At 43.9% G+C, this 21,125-nt stretch overlaps 1 protein-coding gene across 1 annotated transcript; it reads left to right on the top strand.

Moving 5' to 3' along the window:
- Window positions 1–20,371: 20,371 nt before the first annotated feature.
- Window positions 20,372–21,125, top strand: LOC129462745 (small ribosomal subunit protein eS1-like). Its single transcript, XM_055243009.1, has 2 exons — window positions 20,372–20,641; window positions 20,868–21,125. The coding sequence occupies exons 1-2, from the start codon at window positions 20,372–20,374 to the stop codon at window positions 21,123–21,125; spliced, it is 528 nt and encodes a 175-aa protein (XP_055098984.1).

Raw genomic sequence — 21,125 nt, 5'->3', positions numbered from 1 at the left:
GATGGATAAAGCACAAAAGCACCCAAACAAAAATGTCCCTAAGACAGCACAGTCTCCCCTGCAAGGATTGTATGATCTAGTTAGAAAACTAAGACAAGCATAGAAAAGGGTAAAACAAAAACAAGGGATAAACAATAAGTTTATTTAAACATGGCACAAGGCAGAACACGATTAATTTTCCAACAATAGCATAGACGGTAAGTCCTAGGCCAAGAATTCAGGGGTGGGATAACCTGAGCAAACTTGGTGGAAGGGAAGGTATGTGAGCTGGGTTCTGAAAGATGGGAAGGTTTGGAGAACAGATGGAAATGGCAACATCAGTTCAAACTAAGAGAATGGCCTGAGCGTAGCCACGGAGATGGTCAAGTGAAAGATGTGTGAGAACAGAAACAGGGTCAGGAACGTGAGTAATTTTAGTCACGCGCTAGAGATATTAATTGGGGCTGGAGTGCAGTGGCTTTGATAGCTAAGCTCATGACTTTGAATTTATGTGGTAGCTAGTGAGGAGTCACCAAGGTTTTTAAACAGAGAACTGGTGAGATGCAGGTCATACATAAGGACAACCTGCCTGGTGGCAGGGGCAGGAGGAACTGGAGCTGAGAAAGATCAGAGGCAGAACAACCAGTTGAGAGGTTGCTGCAATAGTCCATGTGTGAGGTAATAAGGGCTGGAATGAGGGAGGTGACCATGAGGAATGGAAAGGAAGAGACATTTCATTCATCAACTCATTCATTCATCCAACAAGCATTTGTTAATCACTGACAACCAGGAACTCTACTAGATCGGCCACTAAGTTCATCAAGGAAGGTGTGGCATGGCTTGCCTTCTGCTGGAATACAAGGTCCTAGCCAAAGGTGACCAAAGATATCCCCCTAGGTGACTAGGACCATGGTGTTGCTGTTAAGAGAAATAGCAAAGTCAGGAGAAAGAACTAGTTTGGGCACCTAAGAACAAATAATTCCGAATCTAGTTTGATGGTACAGCAGGGCAGGCAGATGGAGCTATACAGCAGGCAGGAGAAAATGTAGGACTTGACCTGGAGAGGGAAGTCAAGACAGAAGGTTGAGAAGTGGGTACCTCTGTGCACAGGGGAGCATCACCTCTACAGGAGCACTGTGACTTAGGAAGGCTGAGCCAGCCTGACTGAGCTTTATGCCGAGCTCAGAGCAGGGACAGAAATGGAGATCTCTTTGCCTGCCCCCTCTACATTAGGTGCAATATGAACCTGATACGAACTTCTGCCTCTTTCCTGTGATTCCTGACACGATGGCCTCATCAGCATCACACATGTTGAGACGATTTTTCAGAAGCTGATTACTTAAAACTTCTAATCTAACTCCCGTTTCACCTCTGGATTGAAAAGTGCTCTTCTCCCTCTGTCCCAGCTAGAAAAGGGTGTGCTGCAACCAGATGGTAAACTATGGACAGAAATAAACCCTGTTCACATGTAGCAAGAATATTTATATCCAATCCCATAATATCACTGCAGGCATAATTATAGCCAATCCTGCAATTGTGCTGCGGGTATCAGGCATCAGAAAAACCAACCCAAAGTGCCACAGAGAGACCAGGGAGATACGGGAGCTGCAGAGGCAGCTGCTGCCCCTGAGAGACCCCTGGGCAGAAGTAGGGTGGGGCTATTTAGAGATTATGGAGGGGCTCTGCCAATGGTGGTGAAGAGGGACATGATAATTTCACAGATTACATAGCTCAAACTCCAGTTTCAGTAGTACTGCATGCTTTTATCTGTAACTTTTAAGAAATTATAAAATCAATGCTTATTCATTATACAAGGTTTAGGAAATATGGGAAAGTGTCTATAATCCCCCAATCCAAAAATAGCATTGTTGCTGGTATGGTGGCTTATGCCTGTAATCTTGGCACTTTGAGAGGCCAAGATGGATGGATGGCTTGAGGCCAGGCATTGAGGACAAGCCCAGGCAGCATAGTGAGACCCTGTCTCTATAGAAGTAAATAAAAGTAAATAGTCAGGCATGGTGACATGCACCTGCAGCCTCAGCTACTCAGGAGGCTGAGGTGGGAGGATCTCTTCAGCCCAGGAGTTCAAGGCTGCAGTGAACCACGATAGTGCCCTGCATGGTAGCCTGGGCAACAGGGCAAGACCCTGTATAAAAAAAAAAAAAAAGTGGCCGGGCACAGTGGCTTATGCCTATAATCCTAACACTTTGGGAGCCCAAGGCAAGTGGATCACCTGAGGTCAGGAGTTCGAGACCAGCCTGGCCAACATGGTGAAACCGTGTTTCTACCAAAAATACCAAAAAATTAGCCGAGTGTGGTGGTGCACACCAGTAGTCCCAGCTACTAGGGAGGCTGAGGCAGGAGAATCACTTGAATCTGGGAGGCAGAGGTTGCAGTGATCCGAAATCGCACCATTGCACTCCAGTCTGGGCAACAAAAGAGAAGCTCCATCTCAAAAAAAAAGCATTGCTTGCTAACATTTTAAAATTTGTTGTTACAGTATTTTACTTTGCATATATGTGTTTTGTGTCATACTATAAATAACACTCTACATCTTGTTTATTTCATTTAATATCATATTTCCTCATATTGTTAAGATATATTCCAAAACATTATTTTACTGTGGTATTTTGGGGGAAGAAGGTGACCAAAAAAACCACAAAACATTATTTTAAAACCTTTTACTGTAGTATTTTTATGAAATGGAATACTATATAGCCGTTAAAATGAATAAACTAGAGCTTCATGCAGCAACACAAATAATTGTTAATATAAGGTTAATAAAAAGGTAATTTGCAGAGCCAGTTATTAATATACAATTCAATGTCATTTTTGAAAAGTTAAAAGCTCTAAGGCCAGAGGCAGTGGCTCACATCTGTAATCCCAGCACTTTTCAAGGCCAAGGCCTATGGATCGCTTGAGCCCAGGAGTTTGAGATCAGCCTGGGCAACATGGCAAAACTCTGTCTCTACCAAAATATAAAAATTAGCTGGTATAGTCACAGCTATTCCAGAGGTTGAGGTGGGAGGATTGCTTTAGCCTGAGAGACAGAGGCTGCAGTGAGCCATGATTGTGCCACTGCACTCCAGCCTGGGCAAAATGGCAACTCTATCTCAAAAAAAAAAAAAATCTGAAACAATATTACACATTGTTTATGTTGACTTACATGTAAAAAGTATACATGCCTGCACAGTGGCTCATGCCTGTAATCCTAGCACTTTGGGAAGCCGAGGCGGGCGGATCATGAGGTCAGGAAATCGAGACCATCCTGGCTAACACAGTGAAACTCTGTCTCTACTAAAAATACAAAAATATTACCCGGGCGTGGTGACAGGTGCCTATAGTCCTAGCTACTTGGGAGGCTGAGGCAGGAGAATGGCATGAACCCGGGAGGCGGATCTTGCAGTGAGCCGAGATCTTGCCACTGCACTCCAGCCTGGGCGACAGAGCGAGACTCTGTCTCAAAAAGAAAAAAAAAAAAAGTATAGAAAATGTATGGGAAAAGTTTTCTCCAGGGAAAGAGGAAACAGGTTGAAATTAAGGAGGAGTATAAAGGAGCTTTGATTGTTTCTGTAATTTGTTTTTTGGGTTTTTTTTTTTTTTTTTTGAAACAAGGTCTGGCTGTATCTCTCAGGCTGGAGTACAGTGGCACGATCTTGGTTCACTGCAACCTCTGCCTGCCAGTCTGAAGTCATCCTCCCACCTCGGCTTCCTGAGTAGCTGGGGTTACAGGCATGCACCACCACGCCAGGCTAATTTTTGTATTTTTTGTAGAGACAGGGTTTCGCCATGTTGCCCAGGCTAGTTTTGAACTCCTGAGCTCAAGAGATCCTCCATCCTGGCTTCCCAAAGTGCTGGGATGACAGGTGTGAGCCACTGCACCCAGCCTGCTATTTCTTTTAAAAAGATTTAAAACAAATATAGCAAAACCTTAAAATGCATTCAATCTGTGATGAATAAATGTGTTCTTTATAGTCTGTATTTTTCTGCATGTTTGAAATATAGACATTATTATTTTTTAAATTAGTAGTATTCATTTTTTAGAGAAGTTTTAGGTTTACAGAAAAGTTGAGCAGAAAGTACAGTGAGTTTCTTCTTAAATTCCCACCTCACAGTTTCCTCTATTATTACCATCTTGCATTACTGTGGGTCATTTGTTACAACCGATGAGCCAATATTGATACTTTATTATTAGCTAAAGTCCACAGTTTTCATTAGGGTTCACTTTTTGTATTATACATTCTATGGATTTTGACAAACATATAATGACATAGATCCACCATAAGAGTGTCATACAGAGTAGTTTCACTGCCCTAAAAATCCTCCACGCGCCACCTATTCATCCCTCCTTCCACTCAAGCACCTGGAAACCACTGATCTTTCCACTTTCTCCAGTTTTGCCTTTTCCAGAATGTCACATACTTGGAATTATACAGTGTGTCTTTTCAGATAGGTTCCTGAATCATGTATTTTTTAAATCAAAAATTTAAAGCCAACCACAATGAAGAAAACAAAGATCATCAGAAACCTCACTATTTCAAGATAATCACTATTAACCATACACACGATTTATTTTTTTCAGGTAAATGGGATCATAGTGTGCAAAATATCATATTGCCTTTCTTTTCCATTTCACAACATAGTATGAAACTATGTAATTCGGATTTTTCTTCTTTTTTTTTTTTAAGTCTACAAGAATGTTTCACGATGTGGATTAAATTAGTGAGCTAGCCGATCCTTTACTTTCAGACTATTAGGCTTTCACCTGTGGCATGAAGTTTTCCTGGCTTTGAGGATCCCCTCTTAAACTAGAAAAGGCCCTTGAAGTCTCCAGAGAAGGGGGGATATAAAGTTATTGGAAACACCTTTCTAGATATGTGTCACCTGCATGACATGTTTGACATTAAGTGTGATTTCTCGGCAGTCAAGGACATTGTCAACCACTTCTCCCCTCATTGCCAAACACATGGAGCAGGTATTGATGAACACAGTGGAATGGATCCAACTTGCCCTGCAACAAGTCACTTTGGAGTCATCTCTAAGGAGATTCTCAAGCCACACAGGGTGCTGACTCCTTAAGAGCTGGTACCGCACACTAGGAACTAAGAAAGACACCAGAGTGGTAAGAGGGTGCCCTGTTTTGTAGAGCAGAGCAAAACAGATGCTATGAAGAACTGGGACGACAGACTGGGTGGGGACAGTGGGCAGTGGGTGTGTCTGCTCAGAGAATCTGGAGGGTGGGAAAGTGAGAGCCCAGCACTACTACCCTGCAGCCCAGTAGCCATGAGGGGCTGGAGTTTTGTGTAGATGGAGGAAGCCCGCAGGCTCCTCTGAGAGCATTTACTCTTTTTAGTCAGTTTATCACATTGGTTGAGAACTTGGAATCTGGTATGGGACTTCCGGTTCAAAACCCCACTCAATCACTCTCTGGCTATTTGGCTTTGGGCAAATGGCTAAGCCATGATGGCTCAACCCCAGAAGGGGGAATATAAAAGTTGTTGTGATGGTTAAGTGAGATTATATGTGCAAAGTACTTGGCACTTAGTGAGTGCTTGGTAAATGCTAGCAATAATAATGATGATAGTGATAATAAAGCTTAGCACCTGTTCTTTTAAAAAGAAAGGCAATCAGTCACTGAGAGCATAAGATAGCCAAGCCAAGAAGATCAGCATGAGTCTCACACTGACACTCCCACCTAGAGAAAAGCGCAGCACATTTCACCAAGGCAGGCATGGCCTGGATTCAAGTGGGTGGGGCACTGCAGGAGCAGAAAATAGGAACACTCCATTAGATAACTCAAAAGGAATTTGGGCAACTTTAATGATTTTTGCAAGCTATCTGCCAGCCTACGTGTATGTCCTCTGCGTTCGTGTTTGTTCTCATGTGTAACCATCTCTAGCTTCTACCTTTTGTTAGGTTGCTGAATCCAGCCATTGCAGATGGATTTTCAAATGGATACATGGCCTTTGAAGTCGCCTAGTTCTACTTCCCACCAATGAGGGGATTTCTGTGCAAAACACCTCTACATGTCTTCGTCTAATCTAGGGGATATCCTGGATTCCTGCCTTTCCTTCGGCCACTCCCAAGCAAACCTTGTTTCTATCTTCAAAAAAGATCTTAAATCTCTCCTCTCCTGCTAGCACCATTGACACTCTCCTAGAGTAAGCCTCCTTCACCCCACACCTAGGCAGCTAGTTCCTAATAGACCTACTGGCTATTCTTCCCCAGGAACCAGGGTACTTTCTAAAAATGTAAATAAGATCATGACTCTCTCTCTATCCTAGGCTGGGTTCCCAGAAGCAGACCCTGACACAGAAATTCATGAGCAAGTGTTTTATTTAAAAAGAGCCCCAGGCAGAAACTGGTAAGAAAGTAGGGAAAGCTGGACAGGGAAGTGGAATACATCAGGCAAGGAAAAGTCTGGAAGCCTGGATTTCAGGCCCAGACCGAGCCTCAGCCTGATTCCTTAGGAAAGCTGAGGAATAAATTGCAGCCAGAACTTGTTCCTCCTAAACATAATGGGGCCGGGCTTTCGTACCCTCACCTGACTAGCTGAGTGCTTGGCTAAGGAGGCTTTCTGTGCATGTAAGCAAAGAGCTCTGATAGCTGAAGGGCTACCCTTGGAACAAAGTTGTATGTGCCCAGCCCTTAAAAACGAAAGCACACAGAAGCTGGGGAACCAGCACATCAAAACTGCAAAAGCGATTCAGGAAAACCTCAGCAGAGCATCAACCAACAGGATCAACTCCAGTTCCCTCCCTTATTTCTTATCTCAGACCCTTGTTCATTTCCTTTATAGAACATGTCATGGTTTACAAGTAATTTGTGTAATTATTTGTCTCTGTCCTTGTTTGTCCCCACTAAAATTAAACCTCCAGGAAGCAGTATGTTTGTCTTGTTGCCTTTTGTACCCCAGTCCCTAGAACAGAGATGACATATTGTGGATCTTCCACAAAAATTTGTAGGAATGAATGAATGAATCAATGAATGAATGAATCAATGAATGAATGATGGGACTTTGGTTTGGACACTTTCAGTGATGGGGAGCTTCTACAGCAGCTCATCCATTTTCAGAAAGCCTTAACTGAGGGTCTGTCCCAAGACTGAATTGTAATCCACTTCCCTGTCATTTGCACCAACTGATCTCTCTGGAACAACTCAGGAGATGATTGTTTCTTCTATGTCTGTGCTTCAGCTATCCAATGTCCCATCTTTCTCTCATCCAGACTAATCAACTCCAGCTCCTCCAAAGTTTCCTTACTTGACATGGATTTTGTACCCATTGGCATCCATAAGTTTTTACGTCCCCATAAAATGCATAGCAATCCCTCCCATATTACCCCGAATACACCCTATCTTGGAAGAGAAACTGGGCCAGGTGAGACAAGAATTTGGAGGAGGGAAGCTGAGATAACCCAGCCAGAGCTCTAGAGTCAGCAGATCCAAGCACAACTGAATCTCAGCTCCACTTGCTATTGGAAGACTGATCCTGGGCAACATGCTTACTTTCTCTGAACCTCAGTTTCTTCTTCTGTACAATGGGAAAAATAAGGGCATCCACATTACAGAGTTATTCTAAGAGTTAAATAAGACAATAAATGCAAGCCACTTTTAGCAGAGTGCCTGCCACATCTTTAAGGACTCAGAGCTTCCACAAACTTTACCTCTGACCTAAATGGCTCTCCATGCCCCTATAAGCTTCATTTTTCCCAGTCAAATCTTCCTGTTGGTCAAGTGCACTGACTCACGCCTGTAATCCCAGCTCTTTGGGAGGCTGAGGCGGGAAGATCACCTGAGGTCAGGAGTTCAAGACAAGCATGGTCAACATGTTTCTACTAAAAATACAAAAATTAGCTAGGCATGGTGGCAGGCGCCTGTACTCCCAGCTACTAGGGAGGCTGGGGCAGGAGAATCACTTGAACCCAGAAGGCAGAGGTTGCAGTGAACAGAGATCACACCATTGCATTCCAGCCTAGGCAACAGAGTCAGACTGTCAAAAAAAAAAAAATTCTTCCTGTTAACCCCCCAGCTCTGTCTTGGACACCTCCACACTTTTTTTTTTCCATATGGAGTTTTGCTCTTGTTGCCTAGGCTGGAGTGCAGTGGTGCAATCTCGGCTCACTGCAACCTCCGCCTCCTGGGTTCAAGCAATTCTCTTGCCTCAGCCTCCCGAGTAGCTGGGATTACAGGCGCCCACTACCATGCCCAGCTAATTTTTATATGTTTAGCAGAGACGGGGTTTCACCATATTGGCCAGGCTGGTCTCGAACTCCTGACCTCAGGTGATCTACCTGCCTCAGCCTCCCAAAGTGCTGGGATTACAGGTGTGAGCCACCGCGCCTGGCCCACCTCCATATTTTTTCAGTCATGATAAGCTTCTAGGTGATTTCCTGACTATTTTTCTTCCAATTTTCTCATTTCATCTTCCACCTACCTCTCCGCTCTCTTCATTACTACTCATTAATGTATCCACCACATAGCCATTCTCCGTTTCTCTTTTATGTGTCTTTCTTGCTCAGTTAATTCTCTCTTGCTTATTTTCTTTCCTCTCATCTTTCTTTATAGCATGAAAACTCTAATCAGTAAGATTATAAAAGAAAATTCTCCCCTTCTGTTCTGCCGTCTACCTTGGCTGTAGATAGCTGAGAAGAAATAGTCAACATGGTAACAGTAAAATCAGTAAATGCTCATTTTCTTTTTTTTTTTTTTTTTGAGATGGAATCTTGCTCTGTCGCCCAGGCTGGAGTGCAGTGGCACGATCTCAGCTCACTGCAAGCTCCGCCTCTCGGGTTCATGCCATTCTCCTGCCTCAGCCTCCCGAGTAGCTGGGACTACACGCACCCGCCACCACGCCCAGCTAATTTTTTGTATTTTTAGTAGAGATGGGGTTTCACCATGTTAGCCAGGATGGTCTTGATCTCCTGACCTCGTGATCCGCCCACCTCGGCCTTCCAAAGTGCTGGGATTACAGGCTTGAGCCACTGCGCCCGGCTAGTAAATGCTCATTTTCTCATCACTTAGGCATCTTAAGCTGCAGGCCATTTTTCATCTGCTCCTTGCCACAGATGGAAAGGTAAAAATCCAGGTTGGAAGGGAAGCAGTCAGCGGTGAGGACAGAGAAGAACCAGAAAACTCTCTTTCCCTTTCACCTATATGAATGATTCTGATTTCTTACCTGTTGTAATAGCAAAGATCTCCACTACAGTGATAGTTGTCTATCTTGTTCTAACTTAAATGGAAATGTCTTTAATCTTTTGCCATTAATTATGTTTTTTTCTAGGTTTTGTACCAAACAGTCTTTATCCAATTGGGGGGAGATCTCTTCTGTGCCTAGTTAGCTAAGCTTATGTAATATGTAGTTGTGATTATTAAACTAGAGTTTCTAGGTAGAAATTTGAGCAGTGAAAGTCAGGGCAGCAGGGTGATAAGTAGGCTGGCATAGGAGGTATCCTGGGCTGGGAATATCAGAAGAATGAATTGAGGCCAAGTGGGCAGGTTGGGGCATGGTGGAGAATCCTGTCCTGAGGGACTGTCATGGTGCTGATAGTTCCTGCTCATAAACTAACTGAGCTGTTGCAATTCAGATTTCAGGTGACCCTTGAGTGTAGTAATGACAAAACGAGGCTCTAGTTATACTTCTTGCTTCTTCTTTTTATTAATTTATATAAGCAACTCTGGATTTTCCAGGAGATTTTTGGTAAAAATTGGAGCAAACAACTGAAACTACATCCTTTTTCAAGTGAAAGCTTTTTTAGAGGTGGATCTGATGCTGGTTTTCCATTCCAATCAGTGCTGTGAAAGCCACTTCTTGTTCTTGCTATGGGCAGATCGAGCTTCTTTTTCTCTCTGATGGAAATTCAGGAAGGAAACCAAATAATTCCCAACAGAGACAAGAGTTGACCACAGCACCATCCAAAAGGGCTTTTAAAGATTTCAATCTTGCATGTGAGAATGTTGGCAAGTGAGGTTGGTTGCTCACACTGCATTGTCAGCTTGAGGACAGGCTGGGAAGGAGGACATGAAAATTGTTCTGAGGGAGAGGAGGTTGCAAGTGAAACATTGATGAGGTGCACTTAACACTGGAAACATCTCAGTAAAAGTGTTTGTGATAAGCATCCAAAATAAAACACTAAAAACACTCAGATATAGGCATCTCTCAGTAAACCAACCTGCACATACTGTGGGACTGGTGAAAGGATGGACATTCTAACATCAAAGCTTCACAATGTGGGCTGGTACAAAGGCAGTGGGGTAACTCAATTGTTCAGTCAGTTACAGATCGAAATCCTTATTTTTTTTCTTTTTCTTTTTCTTTTTTTTCCTTTTTTTTTTGAGACGAAGTCTTGCTCTTGTACCCCAGGCTGGAGTGCGATGGCGCGATCTCGGCTCACTGCAACCTCCGACTCCCTTGTTCAAGGGATACTCCTGCCTCAGCCTCCCGAGTAGCTGAGATTACAGGCACGCACCACCACACCCAGCTAATTTTTTGTATTTTTAGTTTTAGTTTGCTAAGCTTATATAATATGTAGTTGTGGTTATTAGACTAGAGTTTCTAGGTAGGAAATCAAGCACTGAAAGTCAGGGAAGCAGGGTAATAAATAGATTGGCTTATCGGAGTTTCACCGTGTTGGCCAGGATGGTCTTGATCTCCTGACCTCGTGATCTATCTGCCTCGGCCTCCCAAAGTGCTGGGATTACAGGTGTGAACTACCGCGCCTGGCCCGTACTCCTTGTTCTACTCCTTCCCCGCTTTCTCACTACTGCACTTCACCAGTCTTAAAAAAAAAGAGTTACCCAGTGTGGCATGTACTGATTGCTGTTCTATCCCTATCACGTAGTTGCATTTGTTTTGTTTTCAGCATGGTTGATGGAAAACTGGCCATCCTGCCCTGGGATAACCAGGAGTTCACTGTGCTTGATTTCTTTTCTAGCTCCCTTCTTCACTACATGGGGTGAAGAAAATAAGTGCTCAGCAACTCGTCATAAAGCGAAAATTTAAATTGACACAGGCAATGTGTCAGACAGCTTTGGGATAGTCTCAGAAGGTGGAAAGTAAAGAAAATCTATGAAGAAAAGTTGGGCTGGGCGTGGTGGCTCCCACCTGTAATCTCAGCACTTTGGGAGGCTGTGGTGGGAGGATCACTTGAGCCCAGGAGTTTGAGACCAGCCTGTGCAACAAAGTGAAATCCTGTCTCTACAAAAAAAAAAAAAAAAAATTAAGAAAAAAAATTTAAAAAGAAAAGTTGAAGAAATTGGCATCAATTAGTCTTAAAAAGAGAAGCTGACAGGCTAATATAGTGACTGTTTCTAGTTTGTAAACTAGATCAACTACACACTGCAAAACACCATCTGTGCTCAGCCAGTGGTGGTGCACTGGACAAGCAGAAGAGTGAATTCTAGAACTGGACTCCAGTCTCACCTCTGCCAATGCGTGTGGCCTGGGCTGTCTCCCTGTCTAGGCCTCAATTTCTGTCTCTGTAAAATTAAAAGGCTGGGCTACTTTGGGGTTCCCAGTCTTCCTTTAAGACTTCACAAAAGAAGAAATGTTTGGACACACCACAAAGAGTACTTTTAAATTATTACATAATAAATGCATTGGCTGGGCGTGGTGGCTCATTCCTGTAATCTCAGCACTTTGGGAGGCCGAGGAGGGCAGATCACTTGAGGCCAGGAGTTTGAGAACAGCCTGGCCAGCATGGAGAAACCCTATCTCTACTAAAAATACAAAAATTAGCTGGGTGTGGCAGCATGTGCCTGTAATCCCAGCTACTTGGGAGGCTGAGGCACGAGAATCGCTTGAACCTGGGAGGTGGAGGCTGCAGTGAGTCAAGATCACACCACTGCACTGCAGCCTGGGCAACAGAATGAGACTCTGCCTTATAAATAAACAAATACATGTATTAGGTGATGAGAGTCTCCCAATCACAGGACTCATTAGGGAAAAGAAAAATAAAATAGGTGCTCAGTGATAAGAGTTTGGGAACCAGACTGAAGTTACTCTAGAGCAGGGATGGTGATGCATCATTTTAGAATCCTTAACACAGTGCCTTCTTAGCACACACACCCATGATGTACTCATTATGTTTCAAACACACACACGAAAAGGACACATAGTAAACTCCCATGCACCCATTACCCAGCCCCAAGAATCACCCCTCAAGGCCAATCTAGTTTTTCTATGCTCCCATCAGCTGACCTTTAAATATCTCAAAGATTATTCTGAAGCAAGTGCCAGAAATCATATAATTTCACCTACAAGTATTTCAGTATGTCACTCTGAGATAAGTACTATGTAAATATAGCTACAAAATCATTATCAGACCCAAAATGTTAATAATACTTCCTTAAATATAATTTTTTATCATTATGATTTTTTTGAGACAGGGCCCGGCTCTGTCACCCAGGCTGGAGTATAGTGGCATGTAGCCTCAATCTCCTGGGTTCAAGCGATCCTCCCAACTCAGCCTAAAGGTACACAACACCATGCCCCAGCTAATTTTTTTTTCCTATTTTTTGTAGAGAGCAGGGGTCTCACTTTGTTGCCCAGGCTGGTCTTGAATTCCTGGGCTCAAGTGATCTTCCTGCCTCTGCCTCTCAAAGTCCTGGGATTATATGCATGAGCCACCATGCCCAGCCTCCTTAAATATCATTTAATGTTAATTGCATGTTCAAATTTCACTGATTGCGTCATACAATTTATTTATTTATTTATTTATTGAGACAGGGTCTTACTCTGTCCACCCAGGCTGGAGTGCAGTGGCACGATCTTGGCTCACTGCAACCTCTGCCGCTCTGGTTCAAGCTATTCTCCAGACTCAGCCTCCCGAGTAGCTGGGATTACAGGCATGCGCTACCATGCCTGGCTAATTTTTGTATTTTTAGTAGAGACAGGGTTTCGCCATGTCGGCCAGACTGGTCTCAAACTCCTAACCTCAAGTGATCCGCCCACCTCGGCCTCCCAAAGTGCTGGGGTTTCAGGCATGAGCCACCATACCCGGCCCAGCTTTTTGTGTTTCCATCAGGAGGCACATAATGCCCTGTTATCTTTCTTTTTTTGATGTTAGCAGCTATTGATGATCATTGCCTAGTTCCATTATTTCATTGAGTTGCAAAATTCCGATATGCAAAATGTTGATTTGCTAACATTTCTTAGCTTCTTTTCTTCTTCATTTATTAGCTAGAATGTTTCTATAAAGAAAATCATCTTCTTATCAACTATTTGGTTATCATGACACACAGTTGGAAAAGAAAAGGCAGAATCAATGCTGTTTCTTTTCCTTCCTTGTCAGTTTCAAAATAATAGGTTGATTTCCTAGCATCCTTCAAAAGATGACAAATGAGGCTGTTTTTTTTTCTAAGTGTCATTAAAAATTCATGGGTTTAATATATTTAATGAGTTTGAGTTCAATGAAGTTATAATCCTCATTGATTGTTCTACCATTGGCCAGTGGGACTGTGGGGATCTCTTAATTTGCTCCTGAGCCCTCTTGACCCAACTCCATGGTGTTTGATAGGTTCTTACTTTCTGTGAACTCAACTTCTGAGATAATCTCTAAGGTCCTTCTCAGTCCTGCCCTCAGATCAAGCAAAGAATAGCGCCCACCCTTGGCCTCATATAGTATACAGGTTGAGACACAAAGGTTTTTTTCTTCTTGGGTCTTACAGGAAGGTTTTCTGAAAGGTAGGAGGAAGAGGGTGTGTGTAAACCCAACTCATCCCCTCAGGCTAGAGGAGGAGGCCTGAGGCTGTCAGTGAGAGTAGGGTCGGGGTGGGGAGTAGGGAGACAGAATCACAGCTCTGTCCTGGGAAATCAGGGAGAGTGGTTGCTTCAATTTCAAGCTTTCTCCTCAAATCAACCCAAGTGCGTGTCTCGACAGAACTGATTCCCTGTAACTTCTTTCCTGCCGATCCTCTCTTCCCCACTCCCTGCTCTTCAGTTAGGGTAGTGTAGTTTGGGGAGGCACATAAAAATGCCTGGAGATCCTAAGTTGGAAAAGTAAGGTGTGAGGAAGGTAACCTGGCCACCCTGGCAAAAAAGAGAGCTTGACTGAGTCAGTCCCTATCCCAAGATTGGGTGGATCCAGTCACCACCCAAGAGTCCTGGGCCTGAGGCCAGCTTCTGCACTGCCCTGCCCTGTCCCTGCATAACCAGGGTATGAAAACTCAAGCATCTAGGTGGAAGGAATGACACAGAGAGAACCTGGCTCCTTTAGCTTCCAAGACTCAAAGAAGTGAGCTTTGTGAGAGGGAAAAGCCTGGTTGGGAATGTTGGATAGATGTGGGCATAATTCGATGTATAGCTTTTAAGCACTTAGACATTTGTCACATGGGACAATATTTGCACTTTTGCAAACACCGGGGCAGTGTTGATCCTTCTGGCTTGGGCATTCCAAGTGAGTGGATGCCCCAAGTGAGGACGTCTGGTTAGACTTCATGGTCCAGGCTAGTCCCTTGTCCAGCTTTTTCTTTTCCTTTCCCAGTCACCATGGAAAACAGACCACCTTTGGCATTACTGAATTCTGAGCATGTCCAGAATTTGGCTTGGGGCTGCTGCTTTTTGTGTAAAGTTAGGGGAAACCTGCAGTTTTGGAAAAGCATCTGGGAGCAAGAGATACATCTTGGGTTCTTCCTTCTTTCAGAAAGGTCCTGATAGCCAAGGATGGTCCCTCTCAATTACCACATCTGTATGCCCCTGCCCCTTGGCCAAAGCTGATTAACACAGTGCAGACACCTTGCCCAAATTTCCTTATCTGAGAGCTCCAAAGAGAGAGGGATGTTCAGAGGATGAGAATTTCTGAAACTTAATTCCTTCCTTGCCTAAATCTTTGCTGTTCATCTTTTCCTTCAATTATGTGACACACTCCATACCCTTCAAAAAAAAAAAATGGCTTTTTGCTCATTCGAGCTAACCTAAGTCAGTTTCTGTTGTCTGCATCCACACACAGATGAAAAACCCTTAACTAAAATTACTGTTCAACGGTGCTCTGGATGAAGAGCCCAGGCACTAAATTCATCCCTTTCCCTCTGACTCCCCCATCCCTGTCATCACGTCTTTAAATCCCAGACTCATTATCCTCTGCTTACAGCCAGAACCGAGGCAATAAGGGGAAATAAAAATGAGAAAAAAATGATGATGATGATAATAATAATACTTATTTTTTGAGCACCTTTTATACCAGGAATTGTGTTAAGTGCTTTACATAAATCATTTTATTGAATAAAATCCTCATAAACAACTCCGGGTTTGTTAGGATGCTTTTGACTCCATGTAAGAGAAATCCCAACTCAAAATAGCTTAAACATGAGGAAATGAGTTATTTTCTATGTAATAATAAATCCCTACCAGGGGTAGCTTTAGGGTTGGTTAAATTAGAAGCTTGATGATGTCATCAGGGACCCAGGTTCTTGCTGTCTTTTCACTCTGCCATCCTTAGTTGGCTTGGATCTTCAGCCTGGGTACCCTCATGACCACAAAATGGCTGTTACACTTCCAGGCATCCCATCTGGACATGACAGTATTTAGCAGAGGGACTGTCTCTTCCTTGTATCTTTTTTAAGTACAAGAAAAGCTTTCCAAGAAGCCTCTAGTTGATCACCCCTCTCATCTCAGTGGCCAGAACTGGATCATACATGCATGCTTAATCCAACCATTGACCTAAAAGTGGTATTATTGCAATGGGCCTACACCAAGCATAATTCACCCCTGAGTTGAGAGAGGAAGAGATAAAACACTCTGAAAAAAAAAAAAAAAAAGAAAAATGAGGTCTGGCCAGGCGCAGTGGCTCACGCCTGTAATCCCAGCACTTTGGGAGGCTGAGGTTGGCGGATCACGAGGTCAGGAGATCAAGACCATCCTGGCCAACATGGTGAAACCCTCTCTCTACTAAAAACACAAAAATTAGCTGGGTGTGGCAGTGCATGCCTGTAATCCCAGCTACTCGGGAGGTTGAGGCAGGAGAATAGCTTGAACCAGGGAGGCGGATATTACAGTGAGCCAAAATCGCGTCACTGCACTCCAGCCTGGCGACAGAGCTAGACTCCGTCTCAAAAAAAGTATTTTTCAGCAAAGAAAAGGGGAGGAACCCATTCGGGAGTTAACCAACAGTGTCTGCTGCAAACCGTCGAGATACATATGAGCAGTTCAGAGGAGTAGAGTGATTTGCCTAAGGTCAAACAACCAGTTAATGGCAGATATGGAGTTTGAATCCAGAACTGTTCATCTCTAAAATCTACTCTTTTAACCTATATTTTGGGAGGCAGTTAGTCCACACTGAATTTTGCCTTTGAGAAACTCAAGTTGCTAAGGCTGTCCTGAGTATTTCATGAAAATAACTGATGTAGGAGCTACAAATTGATCAGATTCAGGAGACCAAGCCACACAGCAAACTTATCTAGCCTCACTAAATCTGTTCCCCACTGGCTCACTCAAGTCTCCTCAAATATAGTGGTGAGGAAACTTAAAAGAAGCTCAATTCAGCAAACAGCAGGCTTCAGTCTTAGATATCTGGCTTTCTGAGTGGGCATCATAAGTGAACAAATATCCTTTCCGTGTCCTTCCACATCTCCTCTTACTGGTATTGCCCCCTTTGGGGAATTCTTTCTACCCAATTTCATTTATTTGGTTCTGATAGGGACTTCCAATGACAGTACCAAGACAAGACATCAAGTCCCAGCTATTCAGGAGATCTCATCTCAGGCCAGGCACGGTGGCTCATGCTTGTAATCCCAGCACTTTGGGAGGCTGAGGGGGGTGGATCATGAGGTCAGGAGATCAAGACCATCCTGGCCAACATGGTGAAACCCGTCTCTATTAAAAGTACAAAAATTTCCCGGGCGTGGTAGCACATGCCTGTAATCCCAGCTACTCAGGAGGCTGAAGCAGGAGAATCGCTTGAACCAAGGAGCCGGAGGTTGCAGTGAGCCGAGATCACGCCACTGCACTCCAGCCTGGTGACAGAGTGAGACTCCGTCTAAAAACAAAAAACAAAAAAACCCTCATCTCTATCAGTCAATCAATTAGTCAGAGACGACATCAAAATCAAAATAGTTAAACAATGGGAAAGCACAGACACCAACCAATCACAAGGGACACTTGCAGCAGTGGCAAAGCAGGCTCCTGAATGCCCCTGGCTGAGCTAGCCCTTAACTCTTAGTTGTTGGGCCATGGGGAAGTCCAGGGTGTCCCAAGGAGGTCCAGGATGGCCAGGAGATGAGGACAGGGAACTTAGGAGTCTTGGGCCAGTAGGTATTTACCAACAGCTATGGAAATATTTCACTTAATGAGTTCTTAATTACAAATATTGCATGTTTCAGTTCTAGAATGCCCATTTGATTCTTCTTTTATAGATTCAAATGCTCTGTTGAAATTCTTTATTTTTCATCTATTGTACTATTTTCTCTATTTACCATGTTTATAATACTTATTATAAAGTCATTGTCTGCTAACTCAAATATCAGAATCATCTGTGGGTCTGCTTGTCTTGCCTGCTCTTTCTCTACTTTTTTATTTGTTTATTTATTTTGAGGCAGGGTCTTGCTCTGTTGCCCAGGCTGGCATGTGGTGGTGCAATCATGGATCACTGCAACCTTGACCTCCTGGGCTTAAACAATCCTCCCTCCTTAACCTCCCAAGTAGCTCCCAGGTATTCTGACTAAGCCCAGGTAATTTTGTTTGTTTGTTCGTTTGAGACGGAGTCTGGCTCTGTCGCCCCAGGCTGAAGTGCAGTGGCACAATCTTGGCTCACTGCAAGCTCCGCCTCCCGGGTTCACGCCATTCTCCTGCCTCAGCCTCCTGAGTAGCTGGGACTACAGGCTCCCACCACTACGCCCGGCTAATTTTTGTACTTTTAATAGAGACAGGTTTCACCATGTTGGCCAGGATGGTCTCGATCTCCTGACCTTGTGATCCACTTGCCTTGGCCTCTCAAAGTGCTGGGATTACAGGCGTGAGCCACTGTGCCCGGTCACCCAGGTAATTTTTTAACTTCTTTTTTTTTTTTTTTTTGAGACAGGATCTCGCTCTATCACCCAGGCTGGTGTGCAGTGGTGCGATCTCTACTCACTGCAACCTCTGCCTCCCAGATTCAAGTGATTTTCCCACCTCAGCCTCCCAAGTAGCTGGGACTACAGGCATGTGCCACAACACCTGGCTAATTTTTCTATTTTTAGTAGAGATGGGATTTTGTCATGTTGCCCAGGCTGGTCTCAAACTCCTGAGCTCAAGTGATCCACCCACCTCAGCCTCCCAAAGTGCTGGGATTACAGGCATAAGCCACTGCACCCAGCCTGCTTTTTTCCTTTTTCTTTTTTTGTTTTTTTTGAGACAGAGTCTCACTCTTGTCACCCAGGCTGGAGTGCAATGGTGTGATTTTGGCTCACTGCAACTTCTGACTCCCGGGTTCAAGTGATTCTCCTGCCTCAGCCTCCTGAGTAGCTGGGATGACAGATGTCCACCACCACGCCTAATTTTTGTATTTTTAGTAGAGACGGGGTTTCGCCATGTTGGCCAGGCTGGTCTCGAACTCTTGACCTCGGGTGATCCACCCACCTCGGCCTCCCAAAGTGCTGGGATTACAGGCGTGAGCCACTGCGCCTGGCCCCTGCTTATTTTCCTTATCAGTCACATTTTCCTGCTCTTTGCATGCCTTATAATTATATAAAAGAAAACAGAGGCAAAAGATGATGTTATTTTCCTCCAGTGATGAATCTCTTTTTCTTCTGTTAGCAGATGGGGTGAGGGACTGATCACCTTAACCTAGTCAAGAATTCAGCTGGGTTGAGGCTGGGTTGCAGTCTTAGTTAGTCCCAGTCCACCTCTGAGTCATCACTATTCCTTGGATGGAGCCCACTCAAGCTTTTCATCGGCATGTCTCTGTCTTCTCATCCCTGAAAGCTATGGAAGATTCAGCTCTGTTCTTAGGAGCTCCAGCTTAGCTCTAGATTTTAACATTACACCAGATAACATTGATCATCAAAAACTCTACCAGTTTCTCTGCCCCAGTAGAGACCCTATGCCTGGGTCAAGCCCTATCCCTTGGCCTGTGCACAGATTTGGCAAATACCCCCGGGAAGAAAATGGTCAAAGACAATCAGCACATTTAGAAGGGGCTCTTTCCGGCTGGGCGCAGTGGCTCACGCCTGTAGTCCCAGCACTTTGGGAGGCCAAGGCAGGCAGATCACCTGAGGTCAGGAGTTTGAGACCAGCCTGACCAACAGGGTGAAATCCTGTCTCTAAGAAAAATACAAAATTAGCTGGGTGTGGTGGCACATGCCTGCAATCCCAGCTACTCAGGAGGCTGAGACAGGAGAATCACTTGAACCCAGGAGGCGGAGGTTGCAGTGAGCCTAGATCGTGCCATTACACTCCAGCCTGGGCAACAAGAGTGAAACTCCGTCTCAAAAAAAAAAAAAAAAAAAAGGAAAGGGCTCTTTCCTCTCCAGAATTTCAGTTCATTGATGGCACAACTCTGCAATGTCTTAAAAAGGTGATTTCTGTAACTTACTCTGTTTTTTCTAGTTGCTTCAGCAGGAGTGTTGGATTGTTCCTACATATACATCCTATCCAGAAGAGGAAGCCCTCTGAAACCCTTTCAACATTTAACCATGGTGAGGTCATCCAGGTATATACGGCTGAATCAACCCAGAGCATACCATGGCCCCTGCTCCACACCTCCACTACAGTGAGGATAGGTGGCCCAAGCAGACTAGAGTCTTTTTGCATTGAAACTGGGAACCGTGAGCCTTTTTATTTTTACAGTGGGTGGAAAGTGTGACAAAGCTGTGAGAATAAGTCTGGAAGCTTCCAATGGCTATGACCCATGCTCATGGAAGAGGCCAGTCTCCAGCAGGAGAAAATGAAGCCTTTCCACGGAAAGGAGAGGCATTGGGAGCACTCAGGGGATGTTGGAGGCCCTGATTCCAGTCACTTGCTCCTGCTGTGGTTTGGTTACCTGAGTCACATACTTCCCTTTTCTTCCTGAGCTAGTTCCAGTTTCTTTTTAAAAAAATTTATTTGTGTATATTTATGGGGTACATGAGAAAATCTGTTACATGTATATAATACATAGTGATCAAGAAGGGGCATTCAGGGTGTCCGTCATGTGAGTACAACACATTTTTGTTAAGTTTAGTCATCCTGCTCTGCTGTGGAATATTGAATTTATTCCTTTTATCTTACTGTATGTTTGTATGTTTTAACACTTGTCTTTATCCGCCCGCCCCCCACCACTGTCTCTTCCATCTCTATTATCTGTTTTTCCATTCTTTAGCTCCATGTGTTCAATTTTTTTAGCTCCTACATATAAGTGAAAACATGCAATATTTGTCTTTCTGTGCCTGGCTTTTTTGACTTAAGAGAATAACCTCTAGGCCTTGTGGCTCTCTGAGCAGCAACATGGTGGTTGGCAAGAACAAGTGCCTTACAAAAGGCAGCAAAAAGGGAGCCAAGAAGAAAGTTATTGATCCATTTTCTAAGGAAGGTTGGTATAATGTGAAAGCAGCTGCTATGTTCAATATAAGAAATATTGGAAAGATGCTAGTCACCAGGACCCAAGGAACCAAAATTGCATCCGATGGCCTCAAGGGTCGTGTGTTTGAAGTGAGTCTTGCTGATTTGCAGAATGATGAAGTTGCATTTAGAAAATTCAAGCTGATTACTGAAGATGTTCAGGGAAAAAAACTGCCTGACTAACTTCCATGGCATGGATCTTATTCGTGACAAAATGTGTTCCATGGTCAAAAAATGGCAGACAATGATTGAAGCTCACGTTGATGTCAAGACTACTCATGGTTACTTGCTTCATCTGTTCTGTATTGGTTTTACTAAAAAAAGCAACAATCAGATACAGAAGACCTCTTATGCTGAGCAACAACAGGTCCACCAAATCCAGAAGATGATGGAAATCATGACCCAAGAGGTGCAGACAAATGACTTGAAAGAAGTGGACAATAAATTGATTCTAGACAGCATTGGAAAAGACATAGAAAAGGCTTGCCAATCTATTTACCCTCTCCATGATGTCCTTGTTAGAAAAGTAATAATGCTGAAGAAGTTCAAGTTTGAATTGGGAAAACTCATGGAGCTTCATGGTGAAGGCAGTAGTTCTGGAAAAGCCACTGGGGACAAGACAGGTGCTAAAGTTGAATGA

The sequence above is a fragment of the Symphalangus syndactylus genome, chromosome 2, assembly GCF_028878055.3.
Source record: "Symphalangus syndactylus isolate Jambi chromosome 2, NHGRI_mSymSyn1-v2.1_pri, whole genome shotgun sequence".
In the NCBI taxonomy this organism is placed as follows: Eukaryota; Metazoa; Chordata; class Mammalia; order Primates; family Hylobatidae; genus Symphalangus; species Symphalangus syndactylus.
Note: the sequence above shows the minus strand (reverse complement) of the source record. Positions and strands in the feature narration are given on the sequence as shown.